We start from the raw sequence: 18,919 nt of genomic DNA on the forward strand, positions 1-18,919 counted from the left end.
GATTAAAAAAAAGGCAAGTTTTTGTTACTGAAGGAGGCTGAGGCTCGCAGAGGTCTCTTACAGCCTCAGGGGTGTCACAAGCAGATGGCTAGGTCCCTCTTCCCTCCCCCCCCCCCCCCCCCCCCCCCACTACTACTTCCCAACTTCTTTTTATTAGTGTAATTTAATGTTAATTGGGTCTGCCTTTCTGCACTAACCTCAGCCCCTTCAAGGGAAGGGTTTCCTGAGGACAGGGAGAGACAGCCACACTGCTTTGGTGTTGTGTAAAAAAACCAAACAAACTGCCAAACCAGCAAAGCAGCTCAGCTTCTAGCTTGTTGTTGCAGCCGGTATTTAACTCTCCTGCATTTTCTGGAGCTTTTTTTTTGAGGGGGGAGTGGATTTTGAAAAGCAAATGGCAGAGAAGCTGCGGCGTTGTGTGGTATGCCAGCGCAGGGGCCTCATGTCTAGTAATTGTAAATTTTGTACTGCCAAAGAGGTCCCGATGCATTTCTCAGAGTCGGGGTACGTATCAGGCACTCCACTTTCTTTTCTGGTGCAAACAGTTGTTCTTTCTCAATCTCTGGTTTTTGCGGGAAGTGCCGCCATTATGCAGTCGCAGCCCACCACATCAGAGCTCTCTTCAGTTCCAGAAAAGTCTCCAGAGATTTCTTTGATACCTGGGTAATCGCAGGGGGGAGAGCTTCAAGGGGGTTTTCCTCCCAAATTTGTGTTACAAATGTATAGAGCATTTTTAATTCATAAATCGGATCCTTCTCCAGTGCTGAAGAGTTAGGAGGCCTCAGATCCTCTCTCAAAAGACCTAGGATTGCCTGGGCTTTAGAGGCAAATGCTGACATGGATTTGGATCCTGAAATGCCTTATCTTGAGGAAGACCTTGGGGTGGAAGAAGCAGGTTTTTCTGAGGAAGTTGCTCCTGCTGATCCAGTATCAGACACTATCCTACCTGAGGAGGATCCTTATGTAGTATGGATTTTTCATAAAAAGGATTTGCAAGAACTCATAGCTTTGGTCTCTTCTGCATTAAACTTTGAGGAGGATTCAGTAATCGTTCAGGAGTGCAAGGTGGATCTTTTGGTAAAAGGCATTAGGAAAACTGGTAAAACTTTTCCTACGCATTAAGATATCAAAGATATCATCCAGACACAGTGGGATATGCCAGATGCTCCATTTTGTCTTTCAAGATCCATAGTTCGCCTTTACCCAGTTCAGATCTAGACAAGGCTCTTCTTAAACCTCCTGTAGTTGATACCGTGGTTTCTGCTGTTCCCGTTAATGGAGGCACAGTGCTGAAATATGTACAAGATTGGCTTATGAAATCTCTCATAAAGTCTCCTTTTGATGTCTTGGCACTGGCGGTCCAAGCAGCTATCTGTGGTTCTCTGGTAGCCAGGGCTTGTTTTCCGTGGTCCAAGTGAGTTTTGGATAAGTCTTTGGATGACTTCTCTTTAGTGGATGCTGAGGTGGCTAAGATAGAGACGGGCTCAGCTTTCTTAGCGGCTACCTTGTATGATATTGAGGACCTCTTCCAAGTCTGTGTGGCTTTAAGTGTTGCGGCCCGTCATTCTCTTTGGCTTTGAGGCTGGTCTGCCGATGCAGCTTCTAAGTCTAAACTTAGTAAGTACCGCTTTAGAGGATCTTTTCTTTCTGGTGACAAGTTGGATAAATTAGTTAAAAGTCCTAGGGGATACTAAAGTTCCTCGACTTCCTGAAGATAGGCCTAGGCTGGCCGATCACAGACTTCTTTCCAGTAGGAAACGTGGCAGAGATTTTTGGGCAGGCAAAGTAGCTACTGTTCAAAAGTCTTGCTATTTTCAAAGGCTCTAATCCTTTAGAGGTGCTAGATGCAGAAGTAGAGATGTAGGTACTTCCTTCCAGGCCCCTGTTCGTCTGTCCCAATGAAGGTTTCCGGGCCCAACCTCCACTTCCAGATTTCCTTCTATCAGAATATGTAGTTTTCAATTTGGAGTCTCTCCATATAAGGATTGCAAAAAAAGTGTTTTTTGGCCAGTATTGTTGAATGATAGATGAAACGGATATAGGGCCCATCAATGTTTCTAATTGCTGTATAAGTCACTCAGTTGCTTTAAGCATGCGTTGGTCCATGGTGGCTATGCCACTACCAATTCAATAGGAAGTGGCAACCTCATCGCCAAGAGGTCACGCCTGATAGCAAGGCAAGTCCAGCCACTTGGCACAGGTTCCCAAGCCTGAAGGTGGGCATCTTACTTGAGGTTCCCAAGCCTCATTTGGTTGTCTTTGCCTAGTTTCTCAAGCCTAATGGGGGTGTCTTAATGGTTCCCAAGTAAAACCTCAGTGCTGAAGTGACAAGAATTTTTCACTGATAAGTTTCACTGCTGTTTCTGGAAATGTATACTGTCGTCCAAGTGTGTAGTTGCTGGTACTGGAAGAACTGCTAGAATATGCTGTTCAGAAATCCAAAAAGAATCTCTTCTGCTAGGCCAATGAAATGATCGTGCAGGCCCGCATGGATGCATAAAGTTGACCAAGGCATCATGTTCTTCAAATGATGTGTCACAGACATTGCCAAGCCACCATTTGTTGTCATAAACACAGGCAACATACTGCCCAGGCTGAAGTTGAGACACATTTATGCCAGGTATGACTCACTAGGTCATCCGACTGACAAAGTTTGACAACAAATGAGGAGGAATCATTTGACATTCTACTGACTGAAATTTGGTTCAAGTCAATGGGAATAAACTGGTGATTTAGTTCCAGCAACTGTGGAAGCTTTACTGAATCTTTCCTCTTGTGCAGATCTTAAAGATTCAATTTCATCCTTGGAAACAAAAAAGAACTTGATTTTATTTATTTTTTGATCACAAAATTCAAACAAGCCTTGTGCTGTGAGAATTTGGCTATTTTTAGGTCGTTGCAAACTAGCCTGAGCAGCTAGTCGCTTTGTTGTACCACCTATGGCATCACATGGTGACTTGCCATGGCTTCTGCCAAAGAAATTCCACTGTGCACTTATTCCAAATTCTGTTTGATGATAGCACAAGTTGGCAAAGTTTTTGAAGTTCTTGTATTGTGCAGCTGAGCCATCACTAAAGTATGTTACATATTTTATTTCTCCAATTTTGCTTTTCAAGAAAGCGATTAATTTTTCCAAGAATGCATGTACAGCAACTGCATCATGCCGCAAGCTGTCACTTATTATGCAAACACTTATGCACTGAATTTCACTTGAAGCATCACGGAAGTACCCAACAAATGGATGCAGTGTAGCTTGACTGTTTTCCCAGTGGAAACCTTGAACAGCATCTTGGACAATAAAGGAGTAGTTTTCAGCAAAGTCCAAGAGAACAACAATTTCACAAGAATTTAGGTTTTCTTTAAGTATTGTGTCTGATGTTTGGAAATGTAATGGTGAATTGACAGGTTTGAAACTTTCAATGCAAGCTCAGATACAAAATCATCAACATACATTTGTTTGGTCTCCAGTGTGGTGCGATCTGTATGAACCCACTGCTTAAACTCGATTGTTTCACCTGGGTCAGCATCAATGAACACTTCTGTCAGGTAATTTTCAAGCACATCTTTACCTGGACATATTTCACACCTGTGAAGCATGCATTCTTTGCATTCCAAATTGCACACAGTTTTAGCCATCAGTGCTTTGTAATCTTCGTTCAGCAGATGGCTTCCAGCAAGCATAAGCTTCACATTTTGATGAATGACACAAACACACACTGAATGCATACCAGATGAGCCAACAGTGACACACCATTTTGGCCTTAGCTCACAAAATTTGGAAAAACCCACTTCTGGCCCATTTCGAGTACGATATGCAACATACATTTCTTTTAGATTGCTAAGCAGCAAGTGCTTTTGCATTTGAATTTTTTCAGTGCCAGTTCTGACAGAGACAAAATCTTTTTTCCCTAGGCACAGTCTACTGAATTCATCATCTTCAAAAAAGCCAAGAATTTTTTTTTCTGTTTCTTCTGGTAAAACTTTACCTTTCTTCTTGTCTGGTTTTGCCAGAATTCCACAAACTGATTTCAGATTTCTTGCTTTTTTAACCATACTAGTTGAAACTGAGGCAGTGAGCAAAAGAAATTGAATAATTCTGAGAAATCATATGAAGGGTTAATTTTGTTTAAAGGTGCTCAGATATTATTTTAAATTTTCAGTTCTGCTAGCAAGTGAAGGAATGTTATCTGGTTTAAGTTATTTACATTTGCTGGGCTGGGTTAGAAAGGTCAGACACAGGAATTTCTTTCAACCTTGTGAGGGATGGATTGCTAAGCAAACACATGTATTCTATTATGAGCCGGTATATAGCAGGCTGTTTGTTTAGGATTAGTTTAAAATGCTTAGAAGAAATACTGTTTAGAGAGAGGCAATAGATTAGTATTTACAAGTTTTTGATATTTAGAATATGTTTACTCTGTGTAGTTAAATGTAGAATGTCTGTTAAATTCTGTATTACTCTTTGTCTGCTGTTTAAGACTGCAGTTGAGGAGATCAACATGTGGTTAGACTTATCTGCAGTTCTGGCTGGTTTAATATATAAGCTGATAGGTGAACGAGGTCAGGGCTAGTTAGCTCTCGTCTCCTTGATTAATTATAAGCTAAGTGTAGGACTGGGTCAGTTTGAGGAATACCAAACCTATGTAACTGATATTTCAAAAGTAATGATTGGTTGAGGCAAGGTGACCAATCTATTCCTTAAACCAATTGGGAGTAAAGGGGGCTAGGCTAGGAGGAGGGCTTAGGACCCTATTTAAGTAGGAGCAGAAGCAGTTTACGTCAGAAGGAGCTCAGAAGAAAGGAAGAAAGCTGGAAGACAACAGGAGAGACAGCATAAGAAGAGAAGCAGCTGAGACAAAGACACAGAGAGCTGAGAGAAAGACACAAAGAGCTAAGAGAGGAGAAGAGAGCTAGAACTGATGTCCTGCTTTGTTTGCTGGCAAATAAAGAAGATTTCTCTCTCATTCTGGTGTGTGCTGTCTGACTCCTGAAGCATCACAAATTCCTATCCCAATTCCTGCAACAATTCTTGGTGGCAGCGGTGGGATAAATCCTGCATTAATCCCAGCACCCAACTGACTGGAGAACATTTGCCGGGTATGTATTCTGTATTTTGTATTGTAATCCTAGCTAGGAAGTTGTAAACCAGCCCCTCAAGAAAGAGGGAAGGAGAATCTGATCAATTCTCAGCAAAGGCCCTAGTACCTTCTAGTCGCGGGGACTAGAAGCGAAAACGCTTGAGCTTATCTGTATCTGAGAAATTTGAAATTGTTGGGTGGGATTTTCTGTATGGGATGTGTGATGCTTGAATGTTAGAAGAGTGCAGACCTCTTACTGCATTCTCAAAAACTCCTTCCCTCTTTGTGTGTTGTAACTGTAAGCATTATGGGTGGGACATCATCTAGAACAATTGCTACCCCCCTAGATTGTATGCTTAGAAATTTCAAAAAAGGATTTTTAATTAATGACTATGGACAGACTTTAAGCTCAGGTACTTTAAGAACCTTGTGTGAAGTTGAGTGGCCATCTATGGGAGTGGGGTGGCCCCCTAGTGGCAGCTTAGATATTGAAGTAATCCGGAAGGTCTACAGCATAGTAGTAGGAGGACCAGAATATTCTGAACAACTCCCTTATATAGATTCCTGGGACAGCCTTGTGACTGACCCTCCCTCTTGGTTGAAAACTTATATGGGATCCCCAGTAAAATTCATGTTAGGCCGTGTTCAAAGAAAGATTAGAAAATCTAAACTAGAAGAGGGAAAGAGCCCTAGGAAGCCTACCACCCAATCGGTGGCCTCCGCCCCTACCCTGTCTGAGAAACCCATACTCTCTGATGACCCCTCAGACCTTGAGCCGCCACCTTATGGCCCATTGTTGGGGTTCCGTGCCGCCCCCAGAGATCCACGCCACCCAGCCCAAGCCTCTCCAGCACAGGCTTCTCCGGATAGTTCTTCCCCTCCTGTGCCAAACCTGCCACACCCTAGGTTGGACTTTTCACCTGGCCTCTACCCTTCTGTGCCAAATCCTCTCCTGTTAACCTCTGAAGACCCGTTTTGGGTTCCACTCCCTGACTCCTCAACTCCCGACAGCCCAGCCTCTCCTTCTAATACCCCTACCCACTCATCAGGGGCCCGGCATCCCTTTCAATGGACTGATTCACCTGTGACCACCTCTCAGTCTATGAGTACCCCTCCCCATCCCTCAGGGGTTCAACACACCTCCACTGAATGGGTTAGACCTGCTGCAATTACCTTTGAGCATGATAGGAGGGTAGCTCCTAGCTCTACCTCAGGTTCCATTCCCACCTCCTCGAGAGTTCTGCCACTTCGTCAGGTAACTACCACTCGACCGGATCCTAATAATCAGGGTCAGGTTATACAGGCACAGGCCTATCAGTATGTACCCTTCACAACCACCGATCTCCTGAATTGGAAGACGCATTATCCCTCTTATACTGAAAAGCCTCAGGCGGTGGTGGACCTAGTGACTAGCATTATGGCCACCCATAACCCAACCTGGACTGATTGTCAACAACTTCTCCTGACCCTCTTCACAACTGAGGAGAGGCGGAAGATTTTGCAAAATGCTGAGGCCATCACGCGAGAGCGTGTCCCCGGGGGGATACAGGACCCAGAGGGATGGGTTAGAGCTCGGTTTCCTCGCGCAGCTCCAGATTGGGATCCAAATGATGGGCAGCACTATGAACTGTTGTCTGGCTATTGCCGGGACTTACTGGAAGGTATGAGGAAAGGCATAAAGAGGCCCATTAATCTGGCAAAGGTCTCTGAAATTCTCCAAGGGGCAACTGAATCCCCTGGGGCCTTTCTAGAGCGACTAATTGAAGCCTACAGAACATACACCCCATTTGACCCTGAAGCCCAAGAAAACCAGAGAATGGTGAATAGCGCATTGGTGGCCCAGAGTATGCCAGATATCCGGAAGAAGTTGCAGCGTCAGGAGGGATTCGCAGGGATGAATACCACCCAGCTAATTGAGATCGCAACCAAGGTTTTCATTAATAGAGATCAGGAGGTGCGCCGAGAGGCTGACCGGAAGATGCAGAAGAAGGCCGACCTTTTAGCGGCAGCCATTACTAATTCCACTCTTAATCGAGGTCGACCTCTAGCTAATGGGAAGCCAAAGTGGGACCCCGGACCACCAGCCAGGCTCCGAGATTCCTTCAATCAATCCCGGCCAAGGGGGGAGAATCCCAGACCAAGATTGGAGAGGGATCAGTGTGCCTATTGTAAGGAAAGAGGGCACTGGAAAGATGAATGCCCCCAGAGGCGCCAGGGACTGAGAAGGGGACCAGGAGATCGAGGAAGCCGAGGCCGAGTTCGAGAGGGAAGATATGAGCCTCCTGAATCTGACATCATCGGGATAGCCGAGATGGCAGAATGGGACGAATAGGACAGACCGGGTTCCTACAAACTGGGCTCCCAGGAACCTATGGTCAAGTTAACTATAGGGAGCCGCTCAATTCCATTCATGATTGATACAGGAGCGGAACATTCTGTTGTGACGGAGCGATTAGCGCCTGTGTCTGGAAAAACTGTCCGAGTGGTGGGTGCCACGGGGGTGCAGAACCGGAGGCCCTTCCTGACAACCCGTAGATGCCAATTGGGCTCACACATAGTCACTCATGAATTCCTGTATATGCCAGACTGTCCAATCCCTTTGTTAGGTCGAGACCTGCTGTCCAAGCTTAGGGCCCAAATTTCCTTTGACTCTGATGGCCAGACTTCAGTCTCCTTTCGGCCCCCAACATCCAGCCCTAAGGGTATACTGAGTTTCTGTTGCCCTCTTGAAGAAGAATGGCGGCTGCATCAGTCGCAGGGCCAAGTTGACCTACCCCTGGCAGACAGCTTTCAGGTCAGTGGGGTATGGGCAGAAGATAATTCCCCAGGGTTGGCCCGAAATATTCCTCCTGTACATGTAGATTTACTTCCAAGTGCCCGGCCAATCCATCTTCGCCAATACCCAATTCCCAGAAAGGCTCTGGAAGGGATTCAAGCACATTTGAATCGTCTGTTATCCCATGGAATTATTCGACCTTGCCAGTCTCCATGGAATACGCCACTATTGCCAGTTCAGAAGCCAGGGACTGAGGATTACCGGCCAGTCCAAGACTTACGAGTGGTTAACAAATCCACTATTTCATTACACCCTGTAGTGCCTAATCCATATGTCCTGCTAGGATTGATACCTTCTGGAGCTACCCATTTCACAACACTAGATTTAAAAGATGCCTTCTTTTGTATTCGGGTGGCCCCCGCCAGTCAATTGCTTTTTGCCTTTCAATGGGAAAACCCAGTAACAGGAAGGAAGCTTCAGTATACATGGACCCGCCTGCCACAGGGGTTCAAGAATTCCCCCACTATTTTTGGGACAGCCCTAGGACAAGACCTTAAGACTTTTAAATCTGAGCCTTCCAGGCGAGTTTTACTTCAGTATGTAGATGATCTCCTGATTGCAGCAGTGACTCAGGAAGAGTGTTTTGAGGCTACCAGAGAATTGCTGGAGCTACTCTTGGATGCAGGCTATAAGGTCTCACGCTCAAAGGCCCAACTTTGTCAGTCAGAAGTGAAGTATCTGGGCTTTTGCATTTCCCAGGGAAGTCGGAGATTGGATGCTAGTAGGAAGCAAGCAGTAGCTGCAATTCCCCAACCCAAGTCCAGAAGGGAAGTTAGGGAATTTCTGGGAGCAGCCGGATTCTGCAGAATTTGGATTCCAAATTTTGCATTGATGGCGAAACCCCTATACCAAGCCACAAAGGGGGGTGAAAAGGAACCATTTGAATGGGGATCTACTGCTCAACAATCCTTCATTGCCATAAAGAAAGCCCTACTCCAAGCCCCTGCGTTAGGCCTTCCTGATGTGGAGAAACCTTTCTCATTGTATGTCCATGAGAGACAGGGGGTTGCTCTGGGTGTGCTGACCCAGATGATGGGATCCTGGCAGAGGCCTGTTGCATACCTGTCTAAACAGCTGGATGGAGTGGCTAAAGGATGGCCAGCCTGCATGAGGGCCATTGCAGCAACAGCCTTACTGGTCCAGGAAGCTGATAAGTTGACCTTGGGGCAAGAACTGGTTGTTAAAGTCCCCCATGCAGTTCTCACCCTCATGGAGTATAAGGGCAACCACTGGTTTACAAATAACCGCATGGTTAAGTACCAAGCTAGTTTGTGTGAGAATCCACGGATACACCTGGAAACAGTGGCTACATTCAATCCCGCCACTCTTTTGCCAGCATCTGAGGGACCACCGGATCATGACTGTATCCAAACCATGGATGAAGTGTATTCCAGTCGACCAGATCTTAAAGATGTTCCGTGGAGGGACCCAGATGTAATTTATTTCACAGATGGAAGCAGTTATGTGGAGAACTCCAAGCGACTGGCAGGCTATGCTGTGGTGACAGAAGACAAGGTGATAGAAGCAAGAGCCCTGCCCCAAGGAACTTCAGCTCAGAAAGCAGAACTTGTGGCCCTCATACGAGCTCTGGAGTTAGCAGCAGGACTGGTAACCAACATTTATACTGATTCCAAATATGCCTTCACAACTCTACATGCTCATGGAGCTTTGTATAAGGAAAAGGGACTCATAAATGCTGCAGGCCAACCTGTTAAGTATGGACCTGAAATACTTCAGTTGCTAGAGGCTGTGTGGGCCCCTAAGAAGGTAGCTGTCATTCATTGCAGGGGACACCAAAGAATAGATACTCCAGTGGCCCGAGGGAACCGCCATGCTGATCGGGTGGCCAAGGAAGCTGCTCGAGGACCCCCAGCAAGTACTGTGACCCCCCTGTTCCAAATTCGATTGCAAGAATGGACACCTATGTATACCCAAATGGAAGAGAAATGGGCTCAAGAAGAAGGTGCAGTAAGGAGACCTGATGGCTGGTTACATCTCCCTGATACCAGAGTTCTGGTGCCACGCCACCTAGCTTGGCCTGTAGTGTCTCAAGCTCATGACCTATCACACTTAGGGAAAACAGCACTAGCCCGCCTACTCAATCGAGTAGTGGTGCTGGAAGGATTGGATAGTCTGGTTGCCACTGCCTCTGCCCGATGTACTCTCTGTGCCCAGAATAATGCTCGTCAGGGACCCCGTATTCCACCAGGAGTTCAGTTTAGAGGACTAACACCCTTTGAGTCCCTAGTTATAGACTTCACAGAAATGCCCAGGAGTGGTAGGTTCCGATACCTCTTAGTCATGGTCTGTACCTTTTCTGGGTGGGTGGAAGCATATCCTACAGTCACTGAGAAAGCCACAGAAGTAGCTCGAGCCCTCCTTAGGGATGTCATCCCCAGGTATGGACTGCCTCTTGCCATAGGTTCAGATAATGGTCCCGCCTTTGTTGAAGCTACACTTCAGGCCCTGTCCCGCGCTTTGCGCATTACCTGGAAATTGCATTGTGCCTATCGTCCCCAGAGTTCAGGGCAGGTTGAGCGGGCAAACAGAACCTTGAAAAATAGCCTAGCAAAGATTTGTCAGGAAACCCAATTGAAATGGCCACAGGCACTGCCACTAGCCCTTTTCCGTCTCCGATGCACTCCAACTAAAGGAACAGCCCTCTCTCCCTTTGAAATTGTGTATGGGAAGCCCCCAGCCATTTTACAGGGAATTAAGGGAGACATAGGGATTTTAGGGTCTGCCCAGGTGCAGGAGCAGGTAGCCCTCCTGGGTAAGATAATTTCTGAGCTTCAGTCTTATGTGAGAGAAATAAACCCTGTCCCCTTCCAGGCTCAGGTACATTCCTTCCTGCCAGGGGATAGAGTTTGGGTGAAAGACTGGAGGCTCCAGCCTTTGGGGCCCCGATGGAAAGGACCTTTTACTGTTTTGCTTTCTACCCCTACAGCTGTGAAGGTCGCAGGGATAACTCCATGGGTCCATTGGTCTCGAATTAAGTCTGCTGACCAGACTGAGCCCAGCACGGATCAGACGGAGCCTAAACAGTGGAGAGCAGAAAGAGATCCAGCGGAGCCATTGAAGTTGCGCCTGACCCGAATCAAAGAATCTACTAGCTGAAAAGAAGGGTCAACTGCATACTGCAGGAGCGGCTGAACTTCGGCTTCATACTGAGACTCTTTCTTGCCTGATTCTGGCTTTCTTGGAATTTGAAAGCTTGATCCTTGTCAGTTGAGGGTCTATCCCAACTGGTATAAGAACTCAAAGACTGAGAACATTATATGAGAGTAATCTGTGATTAGCACAGACTGTTGAAATATTACTGCTTAATTAGTTTGCTGTATTTGTTTTAGATTAGGAAGAAAGAAAATGTTATTCCTAGTTAGGACCACTATAATCTCCAGAGTCTGAGTTGTGAGACTTATCTCTGCATAAGCTGATTTTAGTCTCAAAGGGGGGAATGAGGCAGTGAGCAAAAGAAATTGAATAATTCTGAGAAATCATATGAAGGGTTAATTTTGTTTAAAGGTGCTCAGATATTATTTTAAATTTTCAGTTCTGCTAGCAAGTGAAGGAATGTTATCTGGTTTAAGTTATTTACATTTGCTGGGCTGGGTTAGAAAGGTCAGACACAGGAATTTCTTTCAACCTTGTGAGGGATGGATTGCTAAGCAAACACATGTATTCTATTATGAGCCGGTATATAGCAGGCTGTTTGTTTAGGATTAGTTTAAAATGCTTAGAAGAAATACTGTTTAGAGAGAGGCAATAGATTAGTATTTACAAGTTTTTGATATTTAGAATATGTTTACTCTGTGTAGTTAAATGTAGAATGTCTGTTAAATTCTGTATTACTCTTTGTCTGCTGTTTAAGACTGCAGTTGAGGAGATCAACATGTGGTTAGACTTATCTGCAGTTCTGGCTGGTTTAATATATAAGCTGATAGGTGAACGAGGTCAGGGCTAGTTAGCTCTCGTCTCCTTGATTAATTATAAGCTAAGTGTAGGACTGGGTCAGTTTGAGGAATACCAAACCTATGTAACTGATATTTCAAAAGTAATGATTGGTTGAGGCAAGGTGACCAATCTATTCCTTAAACCAATTGGGAGTAAAGGGGGCTAGGCTAGGAGGAGGGCTTAGGACCCTATTTAAGTAGGAGCAGAAGCAGTTTACGTCAGAAGGAGCTCAGAAGAAAGGAAGAAAGCTGGAAGACAACAGGAGAGACAGCATAAGAAGAGAAGCAGCTGAGACAAAGACACAGAGAGCTGAGAGAAAGACACAAAGAGCTAAGAGAGGAGAAGAGAGCTAGAACTGATGTCCTGCTTTGTTTGCTGGCAAATAAAGAAGATTTCTCTCTCATTCTGGTGTGTGCTGTCTGACTCCTGAAGCATCACAAATTCCTATCCCAATTCCTGCAACAAAACCATGAATTCTGAGGCAGTTCTTTGAATAGACCAGCTGTTTGGTGCTAAAGTTAGTATTTGCAGTTTTTCTGCATGATTTGCTGAAACTTGGACATTGTTTTTCAACTCGTTTAGCAGGTCATCATAATCAGAACATTTGTCACATTTCTGACTGGTAGAATGTCTATGCCACCAGCAACTGCAAGATGATGACTCTCAAAGTATTTTGCACTCGCCTGATTTTGCGCTTGGTGTAGCCTCGTGCATCACGCTTGCTGACTTTTTTGAACTTTAATGGAGAAAAACCAAGAGATGTCAAACTTGTGTTCAACTTGCCAGAAATGTCACTGTGTTCATCATCTGCTGCTGTTGATGATGATAAAGAATCAGCAGCTCTGTTACTGACGTCTTTTCGACAAGATGGACATAGTTTCTGACCCGGCACAAATATTTTGCTTGTTAAGGCCTTTAGCTGGGCTGCTAGTGTGTCATCCAGCACTCTTAAGCCCCTTTTTGCATTATGACCACCTTTGGAAAATGGGTTACAGCAGGTTCTTTGCAAAAATTCAAACTCTTTCAACAGTAAGGATTCATGATGAAGGCAAATAGTTGATCCAGCATAGAAAAGTTGACCAGAATGCTCTTGTAACAACTTCTGTTGATCAAGCAGAAGCTCTTCAATTAATTTCAAACCTTTATTTTTATTGTATGTCAGTAAATGACACTCTGATGTACTTGAACAACCAACTGAGCAAAGTGGAAATTCATCTGATCTTTCTGGATCCATTGATGACCATTAGCATCAGTTCAACAAACGCGTTTATTCTTGCAATCAGGTTTTCAATGGGTAAAATTTTACTTCAGTCTAAAGTGATTAATATCTTCATTTGTGGCATTTAATTCAATATAAATGAGCCTGTCGGTGCAGGTGCAAGTTTCTTCAACAAGAAGTATGTATACAATGGTTTCCACCCTATTTTTTAGTTTACTTGAACACAGTTTTATAACATAATATTTAAAGAAAACTTCTTTAGCCAGTTAGACTTGGCCAATTATGATTGGTGAACCCTGTTGCAAGGCAGAATTGTTTGTTTCATTGCCCAATTGTATGCTTCTGGTACCTCCTGGCTCCTGAGTGTCTGTTGCTAGGCTTACTTTGATGCCTACAGTTCACTAAGAGGTCAAACTGTAGCAAGGGTGAAGAAACACCAGCAACAGACACTCAGACGACTTGCAACAGGGTCCACCAATCATAATTGGCCAAGTCGGTCATCCAAACTGACTGCAGTTTTCTTTAAACCTGTCATGAAATCTGGCCTCATCCTTCCACATCCTAAAAAACATTCCTGTTTTTTAGTTTTCTTGAATACAGTTTTATAACATAATGTGTTCTTTATTTTAAAAAATTGGTGCTTTTTGAAAGAAGAATCACTTTTACTACACTTGTATCAAGGGTGTAGTGAAGAAATCACAGGCTGCTGCCCGCAAACATTTGAGGGCATTTTTGCAATCCTTATATGATGAGACTCCAAAATGAAAACTACATATTCTGATAGAAGGAAATCTGCTCTTTCTAATGGTGCTAAAAGAAAGAATATTGAAGCTGTCCCACTGGAGATCAAGGGCATCAAAGATAGCCCAAAATGGGCAAAAATGCTTTTTATACCAACTTTGAACGCTTATAAGTTTTCAACCACTTGAAGGAAAGTGCTGCAAATTGGAATGCCTCATTACAGCCCTGCATTTAGTACACCTACCAAAAATCAACCTGAAAGGCCAACTAGTTTAGAAACTACAGCAGCCTCAACATCGCTGTAAATTGATTTTTGCCGTTTTTTTGGCAACGTTTGAGCCTAAACCATTCAAAAAGTAAGAGGACTAGGAACATGGGGTTTTGCCAGTTCATTAAGCCCTAAAAGTAGTGTAGGTTCTCCAAATATCCCCCTTGTACTACTAAAACTTCCAGTTTTACAGCTTCTGGAAGTTGGCCCAAAATGTCATTTTTGCTCAGGCGACATTTTGCAACCCTTTACTTGAGGTCCCCTAGAACTTCCAATTTTTAGTCTTTTGAACTAAAGTTTTGCACAGCTTAGTTTTTTATCATAAAGAAACTATGTACCAAATTTCATCAAAATCTGAGATGGTGAGGTGGGGACTCTTTCGCAAGAGTCAGAATTCTCAGTCTCCACCTGCTGGAAGGCGTGAACAACCCATCGGTATCTTTCTGGGCCGATCCAGAGGAACTAAACAAAAGCAAATTATCAAGTAAGATTTAATTTTTCCTATATTCCTATGTGCGTCATATCATTAGCACATGCTAATTGCTAAAGGACCCCTAAATAAGAATGAGTACTGAAAGTTTTGCTGAACTAAAATTTCACTGTTTAAGAGTTTGACATCAATATGCAACTGTAATTATCCAGACATTCAAAATTCTGCTCATTTATGCGCATTCTTTTGTAAAAAACAATTATAAAATGTGGAATGTATTGACTTTTTTTTCCAAGAGATATAAAACTTATTTTTTTCTGTTGGGACTGAAGGATTACTGTAAGTCTTTAAAAAAAAAATTAGAATATAATATTTGTTGCAAACTGTTAGCAGGTAAATTTTCAGATAATGTAATTCTTTTTCTTTCAGGAAAGAGACCATTCCAAACATAGTCGGCAAATTAAAGAACAAGAGTCTGAAGAAATAAGTGAAATCATAGAACTCAACAGTTTATCTGGGCCTTCTGAATCTTATTCACCAATAATAACTCCAACAACATTAGAAGCAACTCTGGAAAAGTCCATCGAGTTGCATCTTCAGCACAACAAATGTACTTTAAAAATGGCACCTGTTGAGAATATAGAATGTGATACATTCTCATCACTGGAGAATCTCTTGAATAGTTCAGCCATACCTATGCAACATAGTAAACTGGAGCAGTTTTTGGAATCCGAAGATACAGGTAGCACAAAGGAAGATTCACCTGAAAATTCTGTTTCACTCATTGAAGTCAATTCTGTGGATATACAACAAACCAATGAAAATTCACTTTTCAATTCTGTGGATATACAACAAACCAATGAAAATTCACTTTTGTTCAGTGCAAGCACACAAACAATTGAGCAATTTAACACCAATGAAGACTCTGTCATTACTATAATTGTGCCAGCTAAGTGTTCTGAAGAGCCCTCATCAGTAGCCAGCTCAATAGCATCTCAACTACTGATAAAATTAGAAAATGCAGAATTAGGAGAATCTTTCTGTAAAGACATGGACAGTGGAGCTGAAGTATTACAAACTGAACATTCTTACTGCAGGCAAGATATTGATAAGGATCGCCTCTGGCAAAAAATTGCTGTTTTGCATTCTAAAATAACAGTCCTTGAAGTACAAGAAAGAAAAACTTTATCTAGGCTCAGATCACTTGAAGCACTTATTGGACAACTAAAACAGGAAAATTTGCTCTCAGAGGAGAAGCTTAGAATAGTGGAAAACTGTTTTACAACATTTGAAGTGACTATGATATGATATAGCTATATAATTTTGAAATTTTGATTAATTCTGTTGTGCTTATTGTAAAACAAATAATCATTCTTTAATATTTTCTCCAAAGTTCAGCGAAGTAGAGGTAGCAATAACTAACTGCCAATAGCCAGAACAAAGTAAACACCAAGCTCTAAAAGTTATGGAAATAATATCACTAGTAAGAACAAGATACAAATAATTTCAGAAATGAGGCTTTGCAACCTAAATCATAGAATAATGCATGTTTTTGCATAATTTGCACTTTCAGTGTTTAGCATGCAAGACCCAATTTGCAAGATTTTTTTTTTCATTTTTGCAAATTAAAAGTTTTGCATGTAACAAACTATGCACAAAACTTTACTATAGTGCATTATCATGCAAAGCAGCTCACTAGTTAACTTTCTTTCAAAAGAGCGGCACATGAAAATGTGTTCACAAATAAACTAAACTTTTTGTAAAATATGAGAGCCATTTCATATGAAATGTTGCTGTGGCGTTCATTTGTATACTGGCACGAAACTCCAAATACTGTACAAAAACAGCATAGTAAATAGCATATAGGTATATGTTGAGTTAGTCCTTTAGAAAGATATCTGTCGCAAATACTTTTCTACTGGACTAATCATACTATCTAAAGCCTATTTCTTGATCTTTATTTCTACATTAAAAGGTGAGAGAATTTACCTTATTATAAAATAGCAGTTTGTTGGCTCTCTTCTGTTATTGAAGCAATTCAGTTCCTAGTGCTTCAAACATAATACATAAGCTTCCGTTAAATTAAACTTTTTAATGTTACACTTTGATGAAATGTTTATTGAGTTATTTCCTAGATATTGGCACGTTAAAATCTCTGAAGACTTCCTAAAAGCTAAACATTCTTTCTCTTGAAAGGCATTTTGGCAAGATAATTAAGGGATTTCACATGTTGGAAGTAAAGATTGCAAGATGGATATTGTGGCTAATTTTGCTAATGTGAACAAATAGAATCCTGATAAATGTCATTGGGGGCATGTTTACTAAAATCTATCTTTGCTGTGTAGCTGCAGATGAATTCCAAAATGTATTGTTGGCATTTTTTTTATGTGTTCAATCTGTTTTTTATTAATTTTTCCATAACAGACAGTAAATTTAGTGCCAATGACAATAACAGGCATTTTAAGTTTAAAGCAGTTTGCGCTTTAGATGTTTGAGGCAGTTTTTCTACTCCAAGAGGTTATGGCTATACTTTTAACAAAAGCCCTGTAGCTCCATCTGTAGTAGCAAGTGCTGTGGTTACAGCCCATCCCAGCCCAAATACTTCTCTCCCATCCAGGATATAGTGAGGAAGGAATGGTCATTACCATTACAGTGTTGACTTCTTCCAAGCAGACAGCAATTCAGATGATGCCTTGGCCTGGTAGAGGATCATTAGAGACTGTATGTGGTTTATCTGGGAATGGGTGGAGGCATTAGAGACTGTCTGGGGTACAAGAGTGAAAAGACAAAACTATCATTGGCAATTTTCTAGTTTAGGAGATATGCCTGTAACTTCTTTATGGGATTCAGCAAAAATAGCATACTGTTTCTGATTTTGAAAACTACATCAAATCTATATAAATTAATAACATCAATATGTTTTCCCTGCTTTATTTTTAAATACAAGTGGAAACAATTTTACCCATTCTACAACAGACAAAATTTCAAAGATGTTGTACACTTGGGTGATGAATGTTTTGTGAGTGTGTGACTATTTGTTGAACAGTACACAGATTATTACTTTTAACATAAAATTAGAACCAATAAGTAATGGACTGAAAATGGAATCATTAAAGAAAATGCTGATTTAAAATATTTAAAAAGTCTATATCTTGTTTTTATATGTAAAAATATCCAAGAGTAAATCCACATGGTATATAGCTCAAAAGTTTATCCTGGTTTAGAGAGGTTTTACAATCACCTGGTTTGAATTCAAAACCTTTTGTGAGTACTGCTGATGATAATCCACATTAGACTGCTCACTGTCTCTCCAAGACTTTTTTTTTTAACCTAAATATTCAGTGGCCCTTTTACTAAACCATATAAGCACTTAGGACCAGATTGTATATAATCATGCCTAAACATATTCTATAAAGTACGCCTTAATTTAGACATTCTCACCACCAACGTTCTAATGTGGGACTGCCTGTGTCCGTGGCTCCTGGAGTTGCTGAGCTAGGATCCGTAGCCAAGATGACGTCACTAACAGCTGATTCCCAGGCAGGGTTCCCTACTCCTCCCCCTGCCTTGGGAATCAGCTGTCAGTGCGCCGCTCCCTGCCACTTTGGAGCAAGTGGCAGGGAGCGGCGCATCAAAAAACTACAAGCGCGGCACCACAGAACCCCCCCCCCCTCGGTGCATCACACAATCCCCTCCCCCGGCACATCAAACACCCCCCACCCGAAGCACATCAACACATCCCCCCCCTCACCCTGGCGCATCAAACCTCATCGCCACCTGTAGATGCCAGTAGTAACGCTGTCCAGCTGCTGCTGCTTCTCCTGTTGAGCAGCAGCAGCCGCTACAAAAAAAAAAAGAAGAAGCGATTAAATGTTTTTAAACCCAGCCCAAATCATTCGCAAATGCCCGAGTCTTACAACGCAGTCTCTGCAGCCGCTTCTCCTCTCGCCTGTCACGTCACTGCACTCCTCCGGGGTCTTACTCCAGGGACAGTGACGTGGAGGCGTATGCCTTGTAGCGCTATAGAAATAAGTAGATAGATAGGAGGAGCGGCTGCAGAGACTGCGTTGTAAGACTCGGGCATTTGCGAATGATTTGGGCTGTGTTTAAAAACATTTATCGCTTCTTTTCTTTATGTAGCGGCCGCTACTGCTCAACAGGAGAAGCAGCAGCGGCCGGACAGCGTTACTACTGGCATCTGCGGGTGGCAGTGGAGGGAGGGGGTGTTTGATGTGCTCGGGGGGGGGGGGGGTTTGATGGGGCGGGGATTGGGTGATGTGCCGGGAGGGGGGAGGGGAAGGTTGCTAGACATGGGTAGCTGCAGGGGGGCAGGGGGAGAGGAGGGTCAGTGGACATGGATGACTGGAGGCGGGGCAAGGGAGAGGGAGGTGGG

At 43.0% G+C, this 18,919-nt stretch overlaps 1 protein-coding gene across 3 annotated transcripts in view; it reads left to right on the forward strand.

The window, feature by feature from the left end:
• Positions 1-17,645, forward strand: part of THAP5 (THAP domain containing 5) — a 39,506-nt gene extending 21,861 nt beyond the window's left edge. For 2 of the 3 annotated variants that reach the window (XM_030216031.1, XM_030216033.1), the window contains exon 3: positions 14,956-17,645. In XM_030216031.1, coding sequence (XP_030071891.1) covers positions 14,956-15,834 — 879 coding nt within the window. In that variant the 3' untranslated portion in view covers positions 15,835-17,645. The remainder of the gene's footprint in view (positions 1-14,955) is intronic. The other variant, XM_030216032.1, reaches the window with a different exon arrangement.
• Positions 17,646-18,919: the final 1,274 nt, after the last annotated feature.

Source organism: Microcaecilia unicolor, chromosome 10 (genome assembly GCF_901765095.1).
Source record: "Microcaecilia unicolor chromosome 10, aMicUni1.1, whole genome shotgun sequence".
In the NCBI taxonomy this organism is placed as follows: domain Eukaryota; kingdom Metazoa; phylum Chordata; class Amphibia; order Gymnophiona; family Siphonopidae; genus Microcaecilia; species Microcaecilia unicolor.